This window comes from Mustelus asterias, chromosome 1 (assembly GCF_964213995.1).
Source record: "Mustelus asterias chromosome 1, sMusAst1.hap1.1, whole genome shotgun sequence".
Classification (NCBI taxonomy): Eukaryota; Metazoa; Chordata; class Chondrichthyes; order Carcharhiniformes; family Triakidae; genus Mustelus; species Mustelus asterias.
Genome location: NC_135801.1, coordinates 59588552 through 59605870, shown reverse-complemented (window position 1 = coordinate 59605870; position 17319 = coordinate 59588552). Strand labels below are relative to the sequence as shown.

The 17319-nt window shown below is 40.3% G+C and overlaps 1 protein-coding gene across 3 annotated transcripts in view; it reads left to right on the top strand.

Moving 5' to 3' along the window:
• Positions 1-15554, top strand: part of rnf175 (ring finger protein 175) — a 35131-nt gene extending 19577 nt beyond the window's left edge. Inside the window, exons 5-9 of one of the 3 annotated variants that reach the window (XR_013497770.1) lie at positions 3089-3196; positions 3800-3920; positions 4028-4181; positions 10855-10956; positions 13706-15554. Coding sequence is in view for 2 of the 3 variants with exons in the window: in XM_078212902.1 (XP_078069028.1) it covers positions 3089-3196; positions 3800-3920; positions 4028-4161; positions 10855-10956; positions 13706-13826 (586 nt within the window). In the remaining variant the exon portion in view is untranslated. The remainder of the gene's footprint in view (positions 1-3088; positions 3197-3799; positions 3921-4027; positions 4182-10854; positions 10957-13705) is intronic. The other 2 variants (XM_078212902.1, XM_078212911.1) reach the window with 2 other exon arrangements.
• Positions 15555-17319: the final 1765 nt, after the last annotated feature.

The following is a 17319-nucleotide window of genomic DNA, read 5'->3' as shown; positions in this document are numbered from 1 at the left end:
GCTGTAAGTCTTGCTGTAAATACGCTTAAAATTACACCTTGTAACTTCATAATTGCTGCTAAATAACCTCTCAGGCCAGGAAAAGCTGATTTGTGAAATATCAAATTTCTCTGAAGATACATTTCACATGTTTTTTTTGAGTTAGCTTTAATTTTAATCAAAGCGTAATTCATTTATTTTACCAACTCAAAATTTAAATTGAAAGTGAAGGGTAATCAGTGCTTTTAATTTTCTGATTTGCTGTCAGTCAAAGTGCTTCAGTGCGACTGGCTGCTTCGTTCTATGCTGATATTACTGTTGCTAGGCACCTGGAGGTCCCCATGACTTTGCACCAGATTTAAACTACCACCAAGCAAGTGGCAGTCCATGCCAAAAAGATCTCTACATATTTGTAGGCAACTTTTCTCAAGGCCAGTGACAAGCAACATTGCTTTGCTGCTGACTGCAAAAATCAGCCAAATCTAACTTCCTAACAATGAGAAATGCATTTCTAAGATATTTTGGGAAAGCTCATTATCTTTTGCTTAAAATTATTTTTCTTAATTTTGCTTTTTCATTGAATAGCTTTTCTTATTTATTTCATTCTTGAAAGTGTCTGATTCCATTAACTACTCAAATTTAAGCATACAGCCACAGAATCTTAAATCCTGTTCTCCATCAACAGTGATCAATCTAAAATAGATATGTTACTTGTAAAGAGATAATTACAGTGAAGAAAATCATCACATATTATATCTCGACTAATAATGGACCTTCGAAATAGCCGGGTCATTCTGTGAATAACCAGTTTGCATGATAAAAGCACATGATGAGTATCTACTACCAGGTGACAAGTCCTCTAAAACTGCCTTGGATTTCAATAAGTAATGATGTTTGTAATTAACAATGCTCATTCCAAGCTTTCTTGTTTTCAGATCCCACTATGGCCTCCCCTTGCCCCTCTCTAACTGCCCACACCCACCACGATCTCTGCTCTCCTGTAAATGTGGCTCCTTATTCATCTCTGATTTTCATTCCCTCCACCCACATTGTCTGTACCTTTAAGACCTGGCTGGCTGTAGAGATTCGCATTCTAATTAGTATTCTGTAACTTGATTTCTGTGTCTGTGCACTGTTTGAGAGCAGATATCCACTCCATCTGACGAAGGAGCAGTGCTCCGAAAGCTTATGGTATTTGCTACCAAATAAACCTGTTGGACTTTAACCTGGTGTTGTGAGACTTCTTACTGTGCTTACCCCAGTCCAACGCCGGCATCTCCACATCATTTCATTGCTTCACCATTGGTGGCCATGTCATCAGCTGCTTGTGCCATAAGCTCTGGAATTCCCTCTGCCTCTTACCCTTCTCTCTGTTAAGATGCTCTTTGAAACTTATCTTCTTGAACCAGCTTTTGGTCATCTGTTCTAATATCACCTTTGTGGCTTGGTGTCAAGTTTTATTTTATAATGCTCCTGTGAGCTGCTTTGGGATGTTACTCTATAATTAAAAGTATTAGATAACTACAAGGTGTAATATATTTGATTTGTAATGTGCAATATGTATAATCCCTATCAGTGTTTTGTTTCTGCGTATGGGAATACATTCCAAATTTAAAAAATTGAGCCTCCATTTACCTCAATCATGGTTCATGTCATGGGCAGCATTCTTGCCTCTGAATCAGGTGCTCAAGCACCACTCCAGGATTTGCACATGTAATCTAGGCTGACATAAAGTATCAAGGGAGTGCTGCACTGCCAGAGGGTAAAAGCTCTGTCTGTAAGCCTAATAGAATAGAATCCCTACAGTGCAGAAGGAGGCCATTCAGCCCATCAAGTCTGCACTGACTTGCTGAGAGAGATCCCACTCACACCCTTTCCTGTAACCCCATGTATTTAACTCGCTAATCCCCCTAGCCTACACATCTTGGGACACTAAGGGGCAATGGCTAACCCACCTAACATGCACATCTTTGGACTGTGGGAGGAAACTGGAGCACACAGAGGAAATCCCCACAGACATGGGGAGAACGTGCACCCTCCAAGTCTGGAATTGAACCTGGGTCCCTTGCGCTGTGAGGCAGCAGTGCTAACCACTGTGCCACCCTGAATAATAATAATAGATTGCATGTTACTACTTGAAGAGCAGGGAAGTTCTCCACATGTCCTGGCTAATATTTATCCTTCATCAGGTATCACTAAATCAGATTATCTAGTTATTATTTTCATAGAATCATAGAAACCCTACAGTGCAGAAGGGGGCCATTCGGCCCATTGAGTCTGCACCAACCACAATCCCACCCAGGCCCTACCCCCACATATTTACCCGCTAATCCCTCTAACCTATGCATCTCAGGACTCTTAAGGGGCAATTTTTAACCTGGCCAATCAACCTAACCCGCACATCTTTGGACTGTGGGAGGAAACCGGAGCACCCGGAGGAAACCCACGCAGACACGAGGAGAATGTGCAAACTCCACACAGGCAGTGACCCGAGCCGGGAATCGAACCCGGGACCCTGGAGCTGTGAAGCAGCAGTGCTAACCACTGTGCTACCGTGCCGCGTATTTTATTGCTATTTGTGGGACATTACTATGCTCAAATTGTTTTCCCATTACAATCACATTGAAAGTAATTCTTTAATTACAAATCATTCTGGCACATTCTGAATTTGTGAAGAGTGCTACATAAATGCAAGTTTCTTCATTCTTTAACAGAACTCTATTTACTTGGGTCATGTTACTTTGGTATCAAATCATAATTCTGTTCCATTGGCATCAGAGTTATTACACATCCACCAATTTTGCTGTTAGATTACAAAGGTTCATAGTAATTGGGTCAAAGTTGATGACCTTAATGTGCATTTAATCATCACTTTCTGCATACTGCTGTCTTTAACTCGTATGCAGTGTATAAACTACATTCTTTCCACTTTTGTAACCAGATTTTGGCAATTGCTTCATTGTTGTGGTTTTATTGTGCAAATTCTAAATGTTTTAAGATTTTTCACATTGAAAAATTCAGACCATTGTTGAGTTTGTCTGTTTTTTGTTAGTCAAAATCAAATGGAAATGTCTTACTCACGAATTTTGGTTTTGTATTAAATCAACAGAATGGTCTACAAATGGTTCCTTCTCATCTACAAATTAAGTTATGCAGTGGGCATTGTGGGATATTTGGCTGTAATGTTTACAATGTTTGGCTTCAATTTGTTCTTCAGGTATGGAACTTTTAGATGTTTTATTAACACAATTTGAAATGACTGTTAATAAATGCAAAATATATCAGCTAGCATCTTACACTTGTTTCAGCCACATAACTTAGTGAAGTGTTGATTGTTTCATGAGGTTTCTTTTCAGTGACTCAACTTGCTTACGTTTTTCTTTCAGATCAAATTGCAGTACAGTATACTTGTAGCAGATGCTTTTTGATGTGGTTTCTCATTCATTGTCTGGTTTTTGGGTACAGAACTTATAAATTCTTAATGGAGGCCAACTAGTTATATGCCACCAAACACATGGTTTGGGAATTATTACATGTGCTATAAATCTGTACGGGGCATTGAGCAAACTCATGTCTACACAGGTTTAGCATTTATTGGCTTTACAGTAATATCAGTCAGGACAGTTTATGTAAATTGTAGGACAGAGCCAGGATGTTTTTGTTGTCTGTTAGGCAGGGATAAAAATTCAGCTTTGGGTACGTCGCTTCTGAAAGAGCAGCATTGTCAATTGAACCACTGATGACAATGTTATCTTTTCTATCAAACAAACCATTGGAACTAAAAAGTTGATGGCTCAATTTCCTTTTTCATTGAACATAGAATAAAGACAGAAGATTCGATGGATTTTGGTGTAATTTTGCTGTTCTATGGCTTGTATTATGGAGTCATGGGAAGAGATTTTGCTGAGATTTGCTCTGACTATATGGCTTCCACTATTGGGGTAAGTAATATTTGCACAGCAAGAAAGCTATCTTTTTTAAAGAAAAAGATTTTTTGTATTTTTTGCTTCATATGCTAAATGCTATTGTTTGTGACTTTTCTTTCCAGTTCTATAATTTTGGCAGTATGCCATCCAGGAATCTCTCTGATGACATTTGTGCTGTGTGTGGTCAGAAAATATTTGTGGATATCAGTGAAGAAGGAATTATTGAAGACACGTACCAACTCTCCTGTAATCATGTGTATCCTTTTTTTAGAATGTGTATCCTTTCAGTCGTCATTGCAAAATGAAATTTTATTAGCATTCATTAGTAGAAGGGGTTGTCAACAGTGACATCAAGTGGCACTTAACTCAGCAATAACCTGCCCATTGCTCAGTTTGGGTTCCACCAGGACCACTTGACTCCTGACTTCATTACAGCCTTGGTCCAAACATGGACAGAAGAGATGAACTCCAGAGGTGAGGTGAGAGTGACTGCCTTTGATGTCAAGATGATATTTGACCGAAAGTGATATCAAGGAGCCCTAGCAAAATTGGAGTCAAACGGAAAAACTCCCCACTGTTTGGAGTCATACTTAGCACAACAAAAGATGGTTGTGGTTGTTGAAGGTCAATCATAGCAGTTCCAGGACATAACTGCAGGAGTTTCTCAGGACTGAGTCCTAGGCTCAACCATCTTCAGCTACTTCATCAATGACTTTCCCTCCATCATAAGGTCAGAAGTGGGGATGTTTTCTGATGGTTGCACAATGTTCAGCACCATTTGAAACTCATCAGATACTGAAGCAGTCTGTGTCCAAATGCAGGAAGCTCTGGACAATATCCAGGTTTAGGCTAATAAATAGCAGGTAACATTCGTGCCACACAAGTGCCAGGCAATGACCATTTCTAACAAGAGAAAATCTAACCATCTCCCCATGAATGCCATTACCATTGCTGAATCCTCACTTATCAACATCTTTGGTGGGGGGGGGTTACCATTGACCTGAAACTGACCTGGACTAGCCATATAAATACTCTGGCTACAAGAGTAGACCAGAGATTGGGAATTCTGTAGCGTTTCACCTCCTGACTCCCCAAGTCTGTCCACCATCTACAAGGCTCAAATCAGGAATACTAATTTGTATCAGGAGTACTCTTCACTTGCCGGGATGAATGCAACTCCGGCAACACTTGAAGCTTGACTCCATTCAGGACAAAGCAGCCAGTGTAATTGGCACCCTATCCACCACCTTAAATATGCAATGTCTCCACCACTGATGCACAGTGGCAGCAGTGTGTACCACCTGCAAGGTACACTGCACCAACAGCACCTTCCAAACCCATGAACACTAGCACCTTGGACAATGGCAGAAGGTGCATAGGAAAGGCACCACTTGGAAGTTCCCCTCCAAACCATAGAGCATCCTGATTTGGAACTACATCATCGTTCCTTCACTGTCGCTGTGTCAAAATCCTGGCACTCCTTTCCTAAAAGGATTCTGGGTGTACCTACATCACATGGACTGCGGCAGTAGAAGGAGGCAGCTCACCACCACCTTCTCAAAAGCAATTAGGATTGGGCAATGAATGCCGGCCTAGCCTGCAACTCCCACCCTCCCATGAAAGAATTCTTTAAAAATCCATTTAACATTTGGGGAGCAGAAAAAGCTTTATTTCCACTACATCAAAATATTCATGATTCAAATTGCTGCGGTACTGTTTCGTTTCTAGCTGTGGTGCTGCCAAGCTGTCAGAACTCTGTTTTCTGTTATTATAGTTTATTTTCTTGAGTCCTGTATTTTGAGGTCAACATCGAAGTTTACATTGATTAATACTCTGTAGTTTAACTATATTCATAAATGGGACACATTGGTCTGAGACCAACTTTTAGTTATTAGGCGACCTAAAGGCGCCATTAAGCTACAGTTACTGGTCTCCAAGTATGATGAGCCTGTAGATTGTAGTGTGCTGTTTTTAGAATGTGTAGAGAGCTCTGCACAAGCATTGTTAATTTTTTATATTAGGAGAGTCAGCAGCAGCTTGGGTTTTCTTGTAACTAAAAATAAAAGCAGGAAATTAAGTTTTAAGTTACCAGGCCATCCACATGACAACCTGGAAGGTTTTAAAGATAGCTTTGAACCGGGCTGCAGTTAACAATGCATCTGGTGTGAAGGCCAAACGATTTAAGACTTTTTATTCATTCATGGGATGTGGGCATTGTTGGCAAGGTCGATATTTGCTGTCCTTCCTTAATTATTTTTGAGAAAGTGGTGGTGAGTTGCTGTTGGGTAGACAGTTCCAGAATAAGAACTGCCTATCCAACAGCAACTCACCACCACTTTCTCAAGAGCAATTAAGGAGTGACAATATGTCCAAGTCAGGGCGAACATGAGTTGATGTTCCCATGCGCCTGCTGCCCTTGTCTTTCCAGGTGATAGGGATTGTGTGTTTGGGAGGTGTTGTTGAAAAACTCTTGCCAAGTTGCTGTTGTGCACCATGTATATGATACACACTACAGACACTGTACATCAATGGTGATGAATGTTAAAGGTGGTCAGTGGGATGTCAGTCAATCAGGCTGCTTTGTCCTGGATGTGTTGAGCTTCTTGATTGTTGTTAGAGCTGCACTTGTCCTTGGCAAGTAGAGAGTATTCCATCGTACTCCTGACTTGTGCCTTGTAACTGATGGAAAGGCTTTGAGGAATTAGAAACAATGTTCTCTCTCAGCTGTGTAGTTGCACAGCAATCTGGAAGTTCCCACATAGGCTGCACACAAGTTGGCCCTCTTCAAATTATTGTGAATGTGTGGCCGCCGAGGAAAATTTAAAGGAGCTATGCACTTAAACAAATTGCTATGCTCTTCCATTCAATATGATCATGGTTGCTTTTGGGCTTCAACTCCACTTTGCTGCCTACTCCCCATTTCTCTTAAGTCCCTAACAGACCAAAAATCTGTGTGTCACCTTAAATGTATTCAGTGATGGAGTATCCACTGAGAAGTTCAAAGAGTCACGACCCTTTGAGTGAAGTAATTTCTTCTCCTCTCAGTCCCAAATGATCAACACCTTATCCTGACACTGGGTTTCAGTTTACTGACCAGGAGAATCAATCTCTCAGCATCTACCCTGTTGAGCACCTTCAGAATCTGTATATTTCAATGAAATCACCTCTCTTCCTTCTCGACTCCAGAGTATAGGCCCAATTTACTCAGCTACACTGCTACCAATGCTGTCATGAGCAGATACATCTGAAATGTGTAGATTGGGAAGGACGAGTTGAAGTAGGCTTTTCTCTTAGGTTGATTCTCTTGCCACCTGTCACAGAATCAGCCCAACAGTTGTATACTTCAGATCTCAGCTAACTCATTGGGTAATGGTGCTATTGAGTCATTTCTGATGGACACGAGTCCCCAGCGTATTTTGCATGCCCTTCCTAATTATTTGATATAGCTGCATACTAACTCTTTGGGCGTGATCTTACTAGCCGTTCACATCACACTCCTGCTGCAGTGAGATCGGAGAATTTGGCGCCCAGCCAAATCTCCGTTCACTGCAGTGGGATGGGAAAATCCTGCTGGCGTGAATGACCCTAACATTCTGGCTTTTATAATTCATATGAGGACACCCAGATCCTTCTTTACTGCAGAATTCTGCAATGTCTCTATATTTAAACAATATTCTGCTTTTCTATTCTTCCTACCAAAGTTGCCAACACTGTACTCCAGCTACCAATTTTTTGCCCATTGACTTAGTTTTTCTATATCCCTTTGCAGAATCTTTTTATCCTGCTCACAAATTGCTTTCCTCTATCTGTGTATCGTCAACAAATTTAACTATAATACAGTTAATCCCTTCATCGAGGTCATTAATATAGATTGTAAATAGTTGAGGCAATGACCCATTTATCCCTACTCTTGTTTCCTGTTAGTTAGTCAGTCCTCTTTCCATGCTAATATATTATCCCCAACACCATATCCTCTTGTGTAGCAACCTTTTATGTGGCACCTTATTGAATGCCTTTTGGAAATCCAAATGTAGTAAATCTGCTGTTCCCCTTTATCCACTCTGTTGGTTGTATCTTCAAAGTTTTCTATACCCAGCAGCGTGTGGCACCGGGAGTAATTTGGAGATTAAACCAGACCTATTGAGGTCCTGCTTGCTGTTTTCCTTCCTAGTTCCTTAAACTCTACCTGTAGCTGAAATCCCTCTTTCTGCCTATGCCATTGGATCACGGCTAATGATTACTTGCCGCCCTCCCTCTGCAGCCGCTCAGTGACATCCTTGACCCTGACACCAGGGAGGCAACATACCATTCTGGATTCACACCTGCGCTGCAGAAATGCCAGTCTATTCCCCTAACTGTCGAAAGCCCTGTCACTTATTGCTTTTCCAATCATCTTCTTGTCTCCTCATGCAGCTGAGCTAGCTGTAGTACTATGGACTTGACTGGCTGCACGCCCCATCACCCTCACCAGTATTCAGAATTGGAGAATGAGAACACTTGGGGGACCCCAGCACTACCTGCTTGATCTTTCCTGACAGCCTGGTAGTCACCTATTCCTCTTTATCTTAATGCCTTTAATCTGTGCAGTGATCACATTTATAAACTTACTATCCATAAACTTGTCAACCTCACGCATGTGCTGGAGTGACCCCAGCTGCTGCTCAAGCTCCAAAACTCAGAACTCAAGCTGCTGAAGTTGATAACACTTCTATATGTGGTTATCTAGGATGAGTAGCTTCTAGAGTTTTCACATGGAACAGAATGCGCATTTCATGAGTCCAAAGAAGTTAGCTTCTTTTACTTGCAAAGTACCTGACATTTAGAGCAAAACCTTTCCTTTTCTAATAATTTATTTCCTGAATGGGCTTAATTAATTTCTACTTTGTCATAAGCCATTGTTTCCATTCAAGATTCTTGTCACTGCTACAGTCTCCAATTTGAATTGAGTGCTTCTGGCATATTTAAAAATTCCTTCTTGGTATTGGTGTCAGCTGCAAGGCCAGTATTCATTAAGCACCTTAATATAGGCTTTTTTAATCTTGTATCTTTGGAACTGGACTACTAAAAACTTACAATGCTGTTTTTACATGAGCACATTTCAGAAACTGTTTGCAATGATGCTGTCGGGTTCATTTATATATACATTCATGTATGCTTCTTATGAAGCCGCACTTGAAAATCCAGTCTCTTCTTCCTCCTCCAAATTAATTACAAACAATTTTAATGTTTGAACAAGAGTAACTAGTATCTACCTTTAGTTCTTGATGAATAAATGATTATTGGGGCAACTGTGTCTGCTAATGTGTTAATTTGTAGTGAATGTGAAAGTTAGCTGTGTGGACTGAACCTATTCAGTCACTTTTGAGCAGAGAAATCACAAAAGATGTGTTACGTTGTAATGCATATGTCTGGATTTAAAAAATGAAGCGACTCATGCAAGTAAATTTAAAAGTTTTTTTTTTGCAAGAAGCTGTGTAGATAACATAGTGGTTCACCAATAACATTTTCAGTTCACCATCTTTGGTGTGGCCATTCTACCCTTTATTTTATTGCCTTCAGGGGTGTTGTAGAGTTTTGATAATATTTTGACTGCAATTTTTTGTATAGCTGATGGTAAGAGAATTACAAGTAAACTGAATCAAAGCCACGTTAAGTTATTATCCCAAAGAAGAAATGTCATCTTCTGGAAGATGAGAACTTGAAAAATTCATCAAGTCGGGCAATGAATGATCGTAAATCTCGGGCTTCAAACTTGCAGAATCAGCACTCAGGCTCTTAGCCAACTGTGCTATTGTCATTTAATTGTATCCTGGTGTCTAGCTGTTGAAATATTGCTTGTTTTGCAAAGATTGATTGGGGAATACACTTTCGAACACATTTGGAGGCCAAAGTATTGTAATTTCCAAATGGTGATTCATTGTGTTTTTTTAAAAATTCTTACCCACAAATGGTCTCCCACTGTCAAAATTTCAGAAAGCGCTTTGTGTATAGAACAATGTGATATGTCATCAGTTAACTCTGTGCACCAACTGCACATCCAAAACTTTGCCATCCATTTACCTTTGAGAACAGAATTTTGGAATGCCATACTATGGGAGGAATCTTCACAAAATTTGTAAATGTGTCAGTTTTAGACTGAAAACTGGCTTGTAACTATCCAGCTGCCTAGTTTCCAATCAGATTCCCTGCCACAGTATTTGCGCCGTCACTCTTGTGGGGCCTGATAGAGCGGGCAAGATTAGGGTGCCATCTTTAAAGGGCACCCCAACCTGCACAAGAAATGGACAACTCTTTCCCCCCCCCCTTCCCATTTCCACAGACAAATGAAACCCATCCCCAAAGGCAACACGCATCCCTTTCCCCCCACCCTCCCCCCACCACACAATGTGGCTCCACCGAGGGCCTCTCCCAGACTGCCAGCTTGGGGGCAGTGCCAAGGTGCCAGGCATATCCTTCGCCATCCAAAGGCTATCCTTAACTGTGTGCCTCCCAGGTGGTCTTCATACCTGGTTTTCATTTTTGAAAACTAATCACTATTCGTTCCAGCGCAATGTCACGCCAGCTGGGGGGGAGGCTACATTGAGGGCGCAAGTATTGGTGTGAAGTGATGAGATTATAATGTATAGTAAGATATGCTAATCAGGCTTGAGCCCTTCCTGAAATGAACGTAATCAAATCATTGTGGGGGCGGATCCTGAACTGAAATCTCGCTGGTGCCTAATCTTATTTCCAGCCTCTCGCAAGATTCAGCAGCCATTACAGGATTTGTATTTGCAACTGTTAAATTGCAGTCTGTGCATATGAGCCATTCTCATCATTAGCATCTTGTGTTTTACACATTAGAAATGTGTTTGCTGTTTTCATCGATGCTGGTAATTAAATAGTGGATCAGCACAAACTGACATTTACTTTATTTCCAAATAACAGAATATCCTTAACTTACATTCAGATTTCATGAATTCTGCATTCGTGGTTGGTGCATTGTAGGTAAAAAGCAGACCTGCCCATACTGTAATGAGAAGGTGGACCTTAAAAGAATGCTGAGCAATCCGTATCCTTTAAAATTTAGTTTAAAAGTTTCAGATGAAACAAATTGAATAAGAGCTACTTGGAATCACTTCACTTGTAAATATTTCACAATTTGTCATTGAATAATGGTTTTGATTTTAGTCTGCGCAAAAGAAGTTTACAAACATTTGTCTGCCACAAAATGCAGTGCAAATGTGCTTTGGAATATTGCAATGATATTGAAATTTCTGATAGGTATTCGCTTCCACAAGACCTACAAAAGCGCTGATCGCATACCTGAAAGTTTTAGGCATGTTGCCTTTTTAAAGTGAGTATGGAAGGTGCCCTAAGTATGTATGTTTATTGTCTCCTCTTCCTGCTCCCCCATCCCCTGGCCTGCGCATCTACTAGTATTTGGCAACAATTTTTCCCACTTGTTGCACAATCTTATCAGCTGTGATAAGCGGCAATGCAGTGTGGATCTGTGTGTTCCCTGCTGATGTGCTTTGTTCTGCTAACTAATTTTAAACCAGTAATCAGTTCACAGCATGCACATCGGACGTCATTACTTCAGAGGCAAGTTAATTACCAAACTAGCTACTTTCAACTTTTTAATTGCTTGTCATGAGAATTGTATGATTACAGGTAATGTTTTACGCGCACGTCCAGGGGGCGATGTTCCAGCCTCACCAGGCCTGGCACAGATCGCTCCAATCCCGGAAATTGGCAAGCAGGCCTAAAAGTAGGTTCCCTGCCTGGCGCCAAAAGGTTTGCAATCGTTCCAATCCCTTTCTAATGCGCGAACTGGATCGATTAGGATGGCCCCAATGCCAGCGATATGTGTTGAGGAGGGGGTGGGGAAACGTGCCACCAAATGTGGATGGGGGGTGGGTCCCGATGTCTCTGTGGAAGGCAGGGGTTGCTCCGGTGTAAGAAAAAAATGCATTGCAAATATTGTAGTGGTGATATTATTTGCAAATTCATTAAGGTACAAAATTTAAAATCAGTTGCTTGCTATTTTGGCTTTTAATCTCCCTCCTGTTTTTGACTAACCACTGTGCTTTTCTGCTCTGTCAGAGCAATAATTCCCAACTATTGGATTTGAATAGTAGGAAATTGGAACCCCATATGCTTGTCCTCCTTTCGACTGCAAATGTAATGTTCTGCCTTGCTCTTGTTTATTTGATGTCAGATACTCTTTGAAGTTGTATCTTTGCTAACCACAGGATGTGTGAATGTTCCAAGTGTGTTTGTAAAATACTTTGCAATTCTTTCCCCTCTTGGCCAGTTTATGGTTATTGATTTACATATGTATATGATCCTCCCCAAGGCTCCTAGCAATTTTTTCTTTAAAGCTATGATCCCCACTAATGTCTATACTATTGTAAAATAATGTCTTTCCTGAGTCCCCACCAACTCTAAATTATTGTCATAGTGGGTATTTTAGCAGGTGACAAACATGTATGCAACTTGCTCAATTTCCATGAGTATCCCTGAGTATTGTAGTATCATAGAAACTTACTGTACAGGAAGAGGCAATTCAGCCCATCAAAACTCTTCCATTTTTGAAAGAGAAATTGCACTTAGTACAACACCCCTGCTTTTTGTTTGTTACCCTCTAATTTCCTCAAGTTTCTATCCAACTCCCTTTTAAAATTATTTATGGAATCAGTTTTTAGTACCTTTTCAGATGGAGCGTTCTAGGTTCTGACAACTTTTCCTCCTCTTACCTGCAGATCTTGGTTGATTTTTAAACTATTATTTCTATTTATTAACCAATTCACTAGAGGGACAATGTTTTCTCTGTGCCCTCTATCAAAACCTCTAATTTTGAAAATTCCAAGAGAGTTATCTTTTCACCTTCACTGTTCCAAGGAAGACAGTCCTAACCTTTCCAACCTCGTTTCTGAAATCTCTGCTAACATCCTGGTAAGCCCACCATGTATCTTTTTAAGGTACTTAAACCATTCCTGGAAAGTATGTTCTCATTTTGCGCTTCTGCAGAATGATACACAAACATTTAAGTATTAATATTAACACGAGCTGCACTAATTTTAATTAAATCACCAGCAGTAGAATGCTGATTATTTTGGCACTATTGTACCGTCGAGAATGCCTTCACCCACTTAAACATTATACCCTTATAAATATTTTAATTACAAGACTGGATAACCATCCAAGAGTTGATTATGAGAAGATTTGTCTAGTACTGGTAATAGTTTTGATTTGTCAACGTTGTATGCATTTAAAATCAGATGATATATAATCGGGTGGCACAGTGGTAGGCACTGCTGCCTCACAGCACCAGGAACCCGGGTTCAATTCCGGCCTGTGTGGGGTTTGCACATTCTGCCTGTGTCTGCGTGAGCTTCCTCCGAGTGCTCCGGTTTCCTCCTACAGTCCAAAGATGTGCAGATTTTGTGGATTGGCCATGTTAAATTGTCCCTTAGTGTCCCAAGATGTGTAGGATAGGGGGGTTAGCAAGGTAAATATGTGGTATTATGGGAATGGTGGGGGGGGGGGTTGGTCCTGGGTAAGATGCTCTGTCAGAGTCAGTGCAGACTGGATGGGCCAAATGGCCGCCTCCTGCACTGTAGGGATTCAATGAAAAGCAAGTCTGGTCAGTATAATAGAGGTGATTGCTCATTTTCCTTTGAATGATAGTAAATATTAGCATTTCCAAAAGATGTGCATTAAATGTAAAAAAATTCTCAAGTAGTTTCTAAGCAGTAAAATATTATTAAATGTTATTTTCATGTGTGTATAGAATATTTTCTTTAACTTCGTCACAGGTGGGAACGCACACATGTTTTATATGGCCAACTATTAGATTGGCTGCGATACCTAGTTGCGTGGCAGCCTGTAATTATAGGTCTTGTACAGGGTATTAACTACATATTGGGTCTAGAATAAGACCCTAGTACTTTTTTGGGGATGTACATTATAAATGAAAAGAACCTGTTTTAAATTCTGTATATTCTGTACTTAATTGTACAAAAGAAGTTTACTCTGAATTAGTTAGCTAGCATTAGATAGCTGCAACATGTTTTATGGGTACATTAATTCCTTATTATTATGGTAATTATCCTGTCACTTAAATAATGTGCAATATTTTTTTGAAATGAAGTAAAGCCAGATTTTGTAAAAAGACCCCCAGGTTGCTTCACAAAAAAGAATGAAGCCCCCAACAACAACGATGGTGAAAAGAATTGAAGCAAATGTTTACCATGCTACATTCCTATGATGCATTGTTCATTGTAGCTTAAAATGTTGATTTGGAAATTGTGAATATCACTTCCAAGAATGAAGTTTGTCATTCCTGTAATGTCAATCTTGCTTATCAAAAACAGTTTTTGGTGTAATCAGATAATGAATCTACATCATTTTAATTCATGCCTCCATATTGGTTTTTCTTTCTGGCATTTACCAATGCTGTATTTACTTACAGTGGGTTGTATTTTTTCTTGATCTACATTTATTCTCCAAGATGTAGTTCATTTACTTGTTCAACTAGTAATAAATGCTACATTTCTTGTTCTGTTACAGTGCAGATATTCCTTTTTGTTTAATTTTGAAGATTTTCACCTTATCATTTTGGTATTTATACTTCTGAATTTTGTCCATCTGAAATGTTACTTTTTCCCCCATCTTAATGCAGTATAAAGGCAATAACGTGGGCTAATTTCACATGGAACCTAAACATTACCATCTCTATTTTTGATATGTTTTAATCCAGAAAGCTTTGTACAATTCTGAGAAATTATATTCAGAGGTATTTTACGTCCACTAGAGCCCTTTAAAAAATGGTTTTGCAGTGTTTGCACCTTTTTTGTAATTTAGAAGTATTATCTAAGCCATGAATTATAATATCACAAAGACTGACCAAAATAATTATTGCAACTGAGAATGAGACAAATGAATCAACAGGGTTGAACTGCTGTGCATAAGGATTGTACCATGCAGTAAACCTGGAGAATTTTTAATATCTTTTGATGGGCAAGGTATGAATTGAAGCTTGGTTTTGGACATGCATGGAACGAAGACTTCCTTTGTTTCTGTCACTTGGGATAGTCAGTACTCAAAACTGCCGTGATTTATCTACAATTTGATAGAGTTGGTTGATTATTTTGGTGACCCAGAATTACTTCAGAAATTAATTAGATCAGGTTTGTTTACCAAGGCAATTATTTCTTTGAAAGGTAAGCATATGCAATTTAGATACTGGGTGGAGTGGACAAATTCATTGTCACCAATGGATGGGGCAGCAAGATACCTGGGGAGCAAGATAATTATCTCAAGATGAACACCTTGGAAGACATACCTTGGTACAAAGACATTGTTGCAGCTACTCGTCTTTCTTCAGTGTTCAAAAGTTCACTTCAATCTTTTTGTTCTGGAATTGATACTTGGGTCTCTGTGCAGGGAGCAGAGTACCCCCTCTCACACATACAAATTTCAAATTTGAAAGTTTCAAAAGACTGATTCTGCTAATAGTTTTGCCGATTATTGGACTATGCAAGAAATGTTCCAATCAAGACACAACTTCTTGACTGATTTTATCTTTGGGTTGTAAGTATTTATACCATCAGTATCGTGCTTCTGTGTAATTATCTTCTAAATAAACCTTATATTTATTCTGAATGTAGTGTCTGACAGTATGGTATTTGAGACCATTCAGAGAATGAAGGAGAACTTGCTGGGCATTCAGTTATGTTCAGTATCATAACTGACATATTGTACCATACTAAAAAGGCGATTCTTCGTCTTGTGATGTGGAGTTCCTTCAATGACATGGATAAACGCATATTTTACCTCATGGGAAACTCAACGGTAATTTTAACTTTTATCACCAAACAAAAAGCAGATAGTATCCATTTTATACTCTGCCCATTGAAGTCAATGGAGTCTTGGTGGTAAGAAGTTCTTTAGCATTTGTATAGTAGGCTGATCTTGTGCACATTAGTTTGCTACAAAATTAAGGTACAGGGCGGAATTCTGCCGAAAAATTTCTAAGTGGCAGAAGGGTAAGAATAATGGAGCGGTCCATGCCGGGGTCTCAGGAGTGCACTGCACCGCAATCAAAGAACAAAGAACAATACAGCACAGAAACAGGCCCTTCGGCCCTCCAAGCCCGCGCCGCTCCCCGGTCCAGGATTGAATCCTGAATCCAGGATCCCCGCCCAATTTTCCAGCCTATCTACATCCTAATATCCTATCCACCGAGCTGTCCCTCACAGCTACGATGCTTTGTTCATCACAACTATTAACTCACCCCCGCCCCCCCATTCCAGACCATGTGATCTCCAGGGAGAGGCGAAAACCCAGAGTAAAAACCCCAGGGCCAATATGGGGAAAAGAAAATCTGGGAAATTCCTCTCCGACCCCCTGTGGCGATCGAAACGAGTCCAGGAGATCACACTGGCCCTGAATCCTCCCACACCCATCACTTTTTGGGGAGTTAGGAGTTCTGTGCTGGTAGTGAGGGCCTAAACATTGAAGCCTGGCTTCAGAAGGCTCAGATGTCTTTCGCAAGGCCCCGATCTCAGTGAACTGGGTGACCCTCTCCCTTACCCATGGACATCGGGACCCCTCCCCTCACCGACAGCATGTTCCCCCATCCCCTCGCCAACACATCACCAGCATTGGGGCCCCTCAAACATAGAATATTGTGTACAGTTTTGGTCCCCTTACTTGAGGAGGGATGTAGTTGCATTGGAGGTGGTTCAGAGGAGATTCACTAGATAGATTCCAGAGATGAGGGATTTGTCTTACAAAAATAAATTGGGCAGTTTAGGTCTATACTCGCTGCAGTTTAGAAGAATGAGAGGAGATCTAATTGAGGTATGTAAGATGATATGGAGGATTGACAAAGTAGATGTGGAGGGGATGTTTCCTCTTGTGGGGCAATCTAGAACAAGAGGTTGTAGTTTTAGGATAAGGAGTAGCAGATTTAAAACCGAGATGAGGAGAAATTACTTCTCTCAAAGGGTCATGAGTCTGTGGAATCCACTGCCCCAGAGCACGGTGGATGCCGAGACTGAGTAACTTTAAGGAAGAAGTGAACAGATTTTTAATTTGTGATGGTTTGGAAGAACGGGCAAGAATGTGGTGTTGAGACTGAAATTAGATCGTATTAAATGGTGGAGCAGGCTCGAGGGGCAGCCTACTCCTGCTCCTAGTTATGATTATGAAATATTTCTTTACCATTTAAAGTTGATAGTTCTATTAATATATAAATGAGCATTTTCTATAATTCATTATGAAATATTCAACAGATGTATTTGATCTTATTCATGGGGTCACGGTTAGTGAATAAGCTGGATTTCAATCTTGCAGCCCTCTGAGATGGAGGGCCACTCATGTGGCTCACTCACTAGCCAAGGTTGCCATCACCGTCTTATAACAA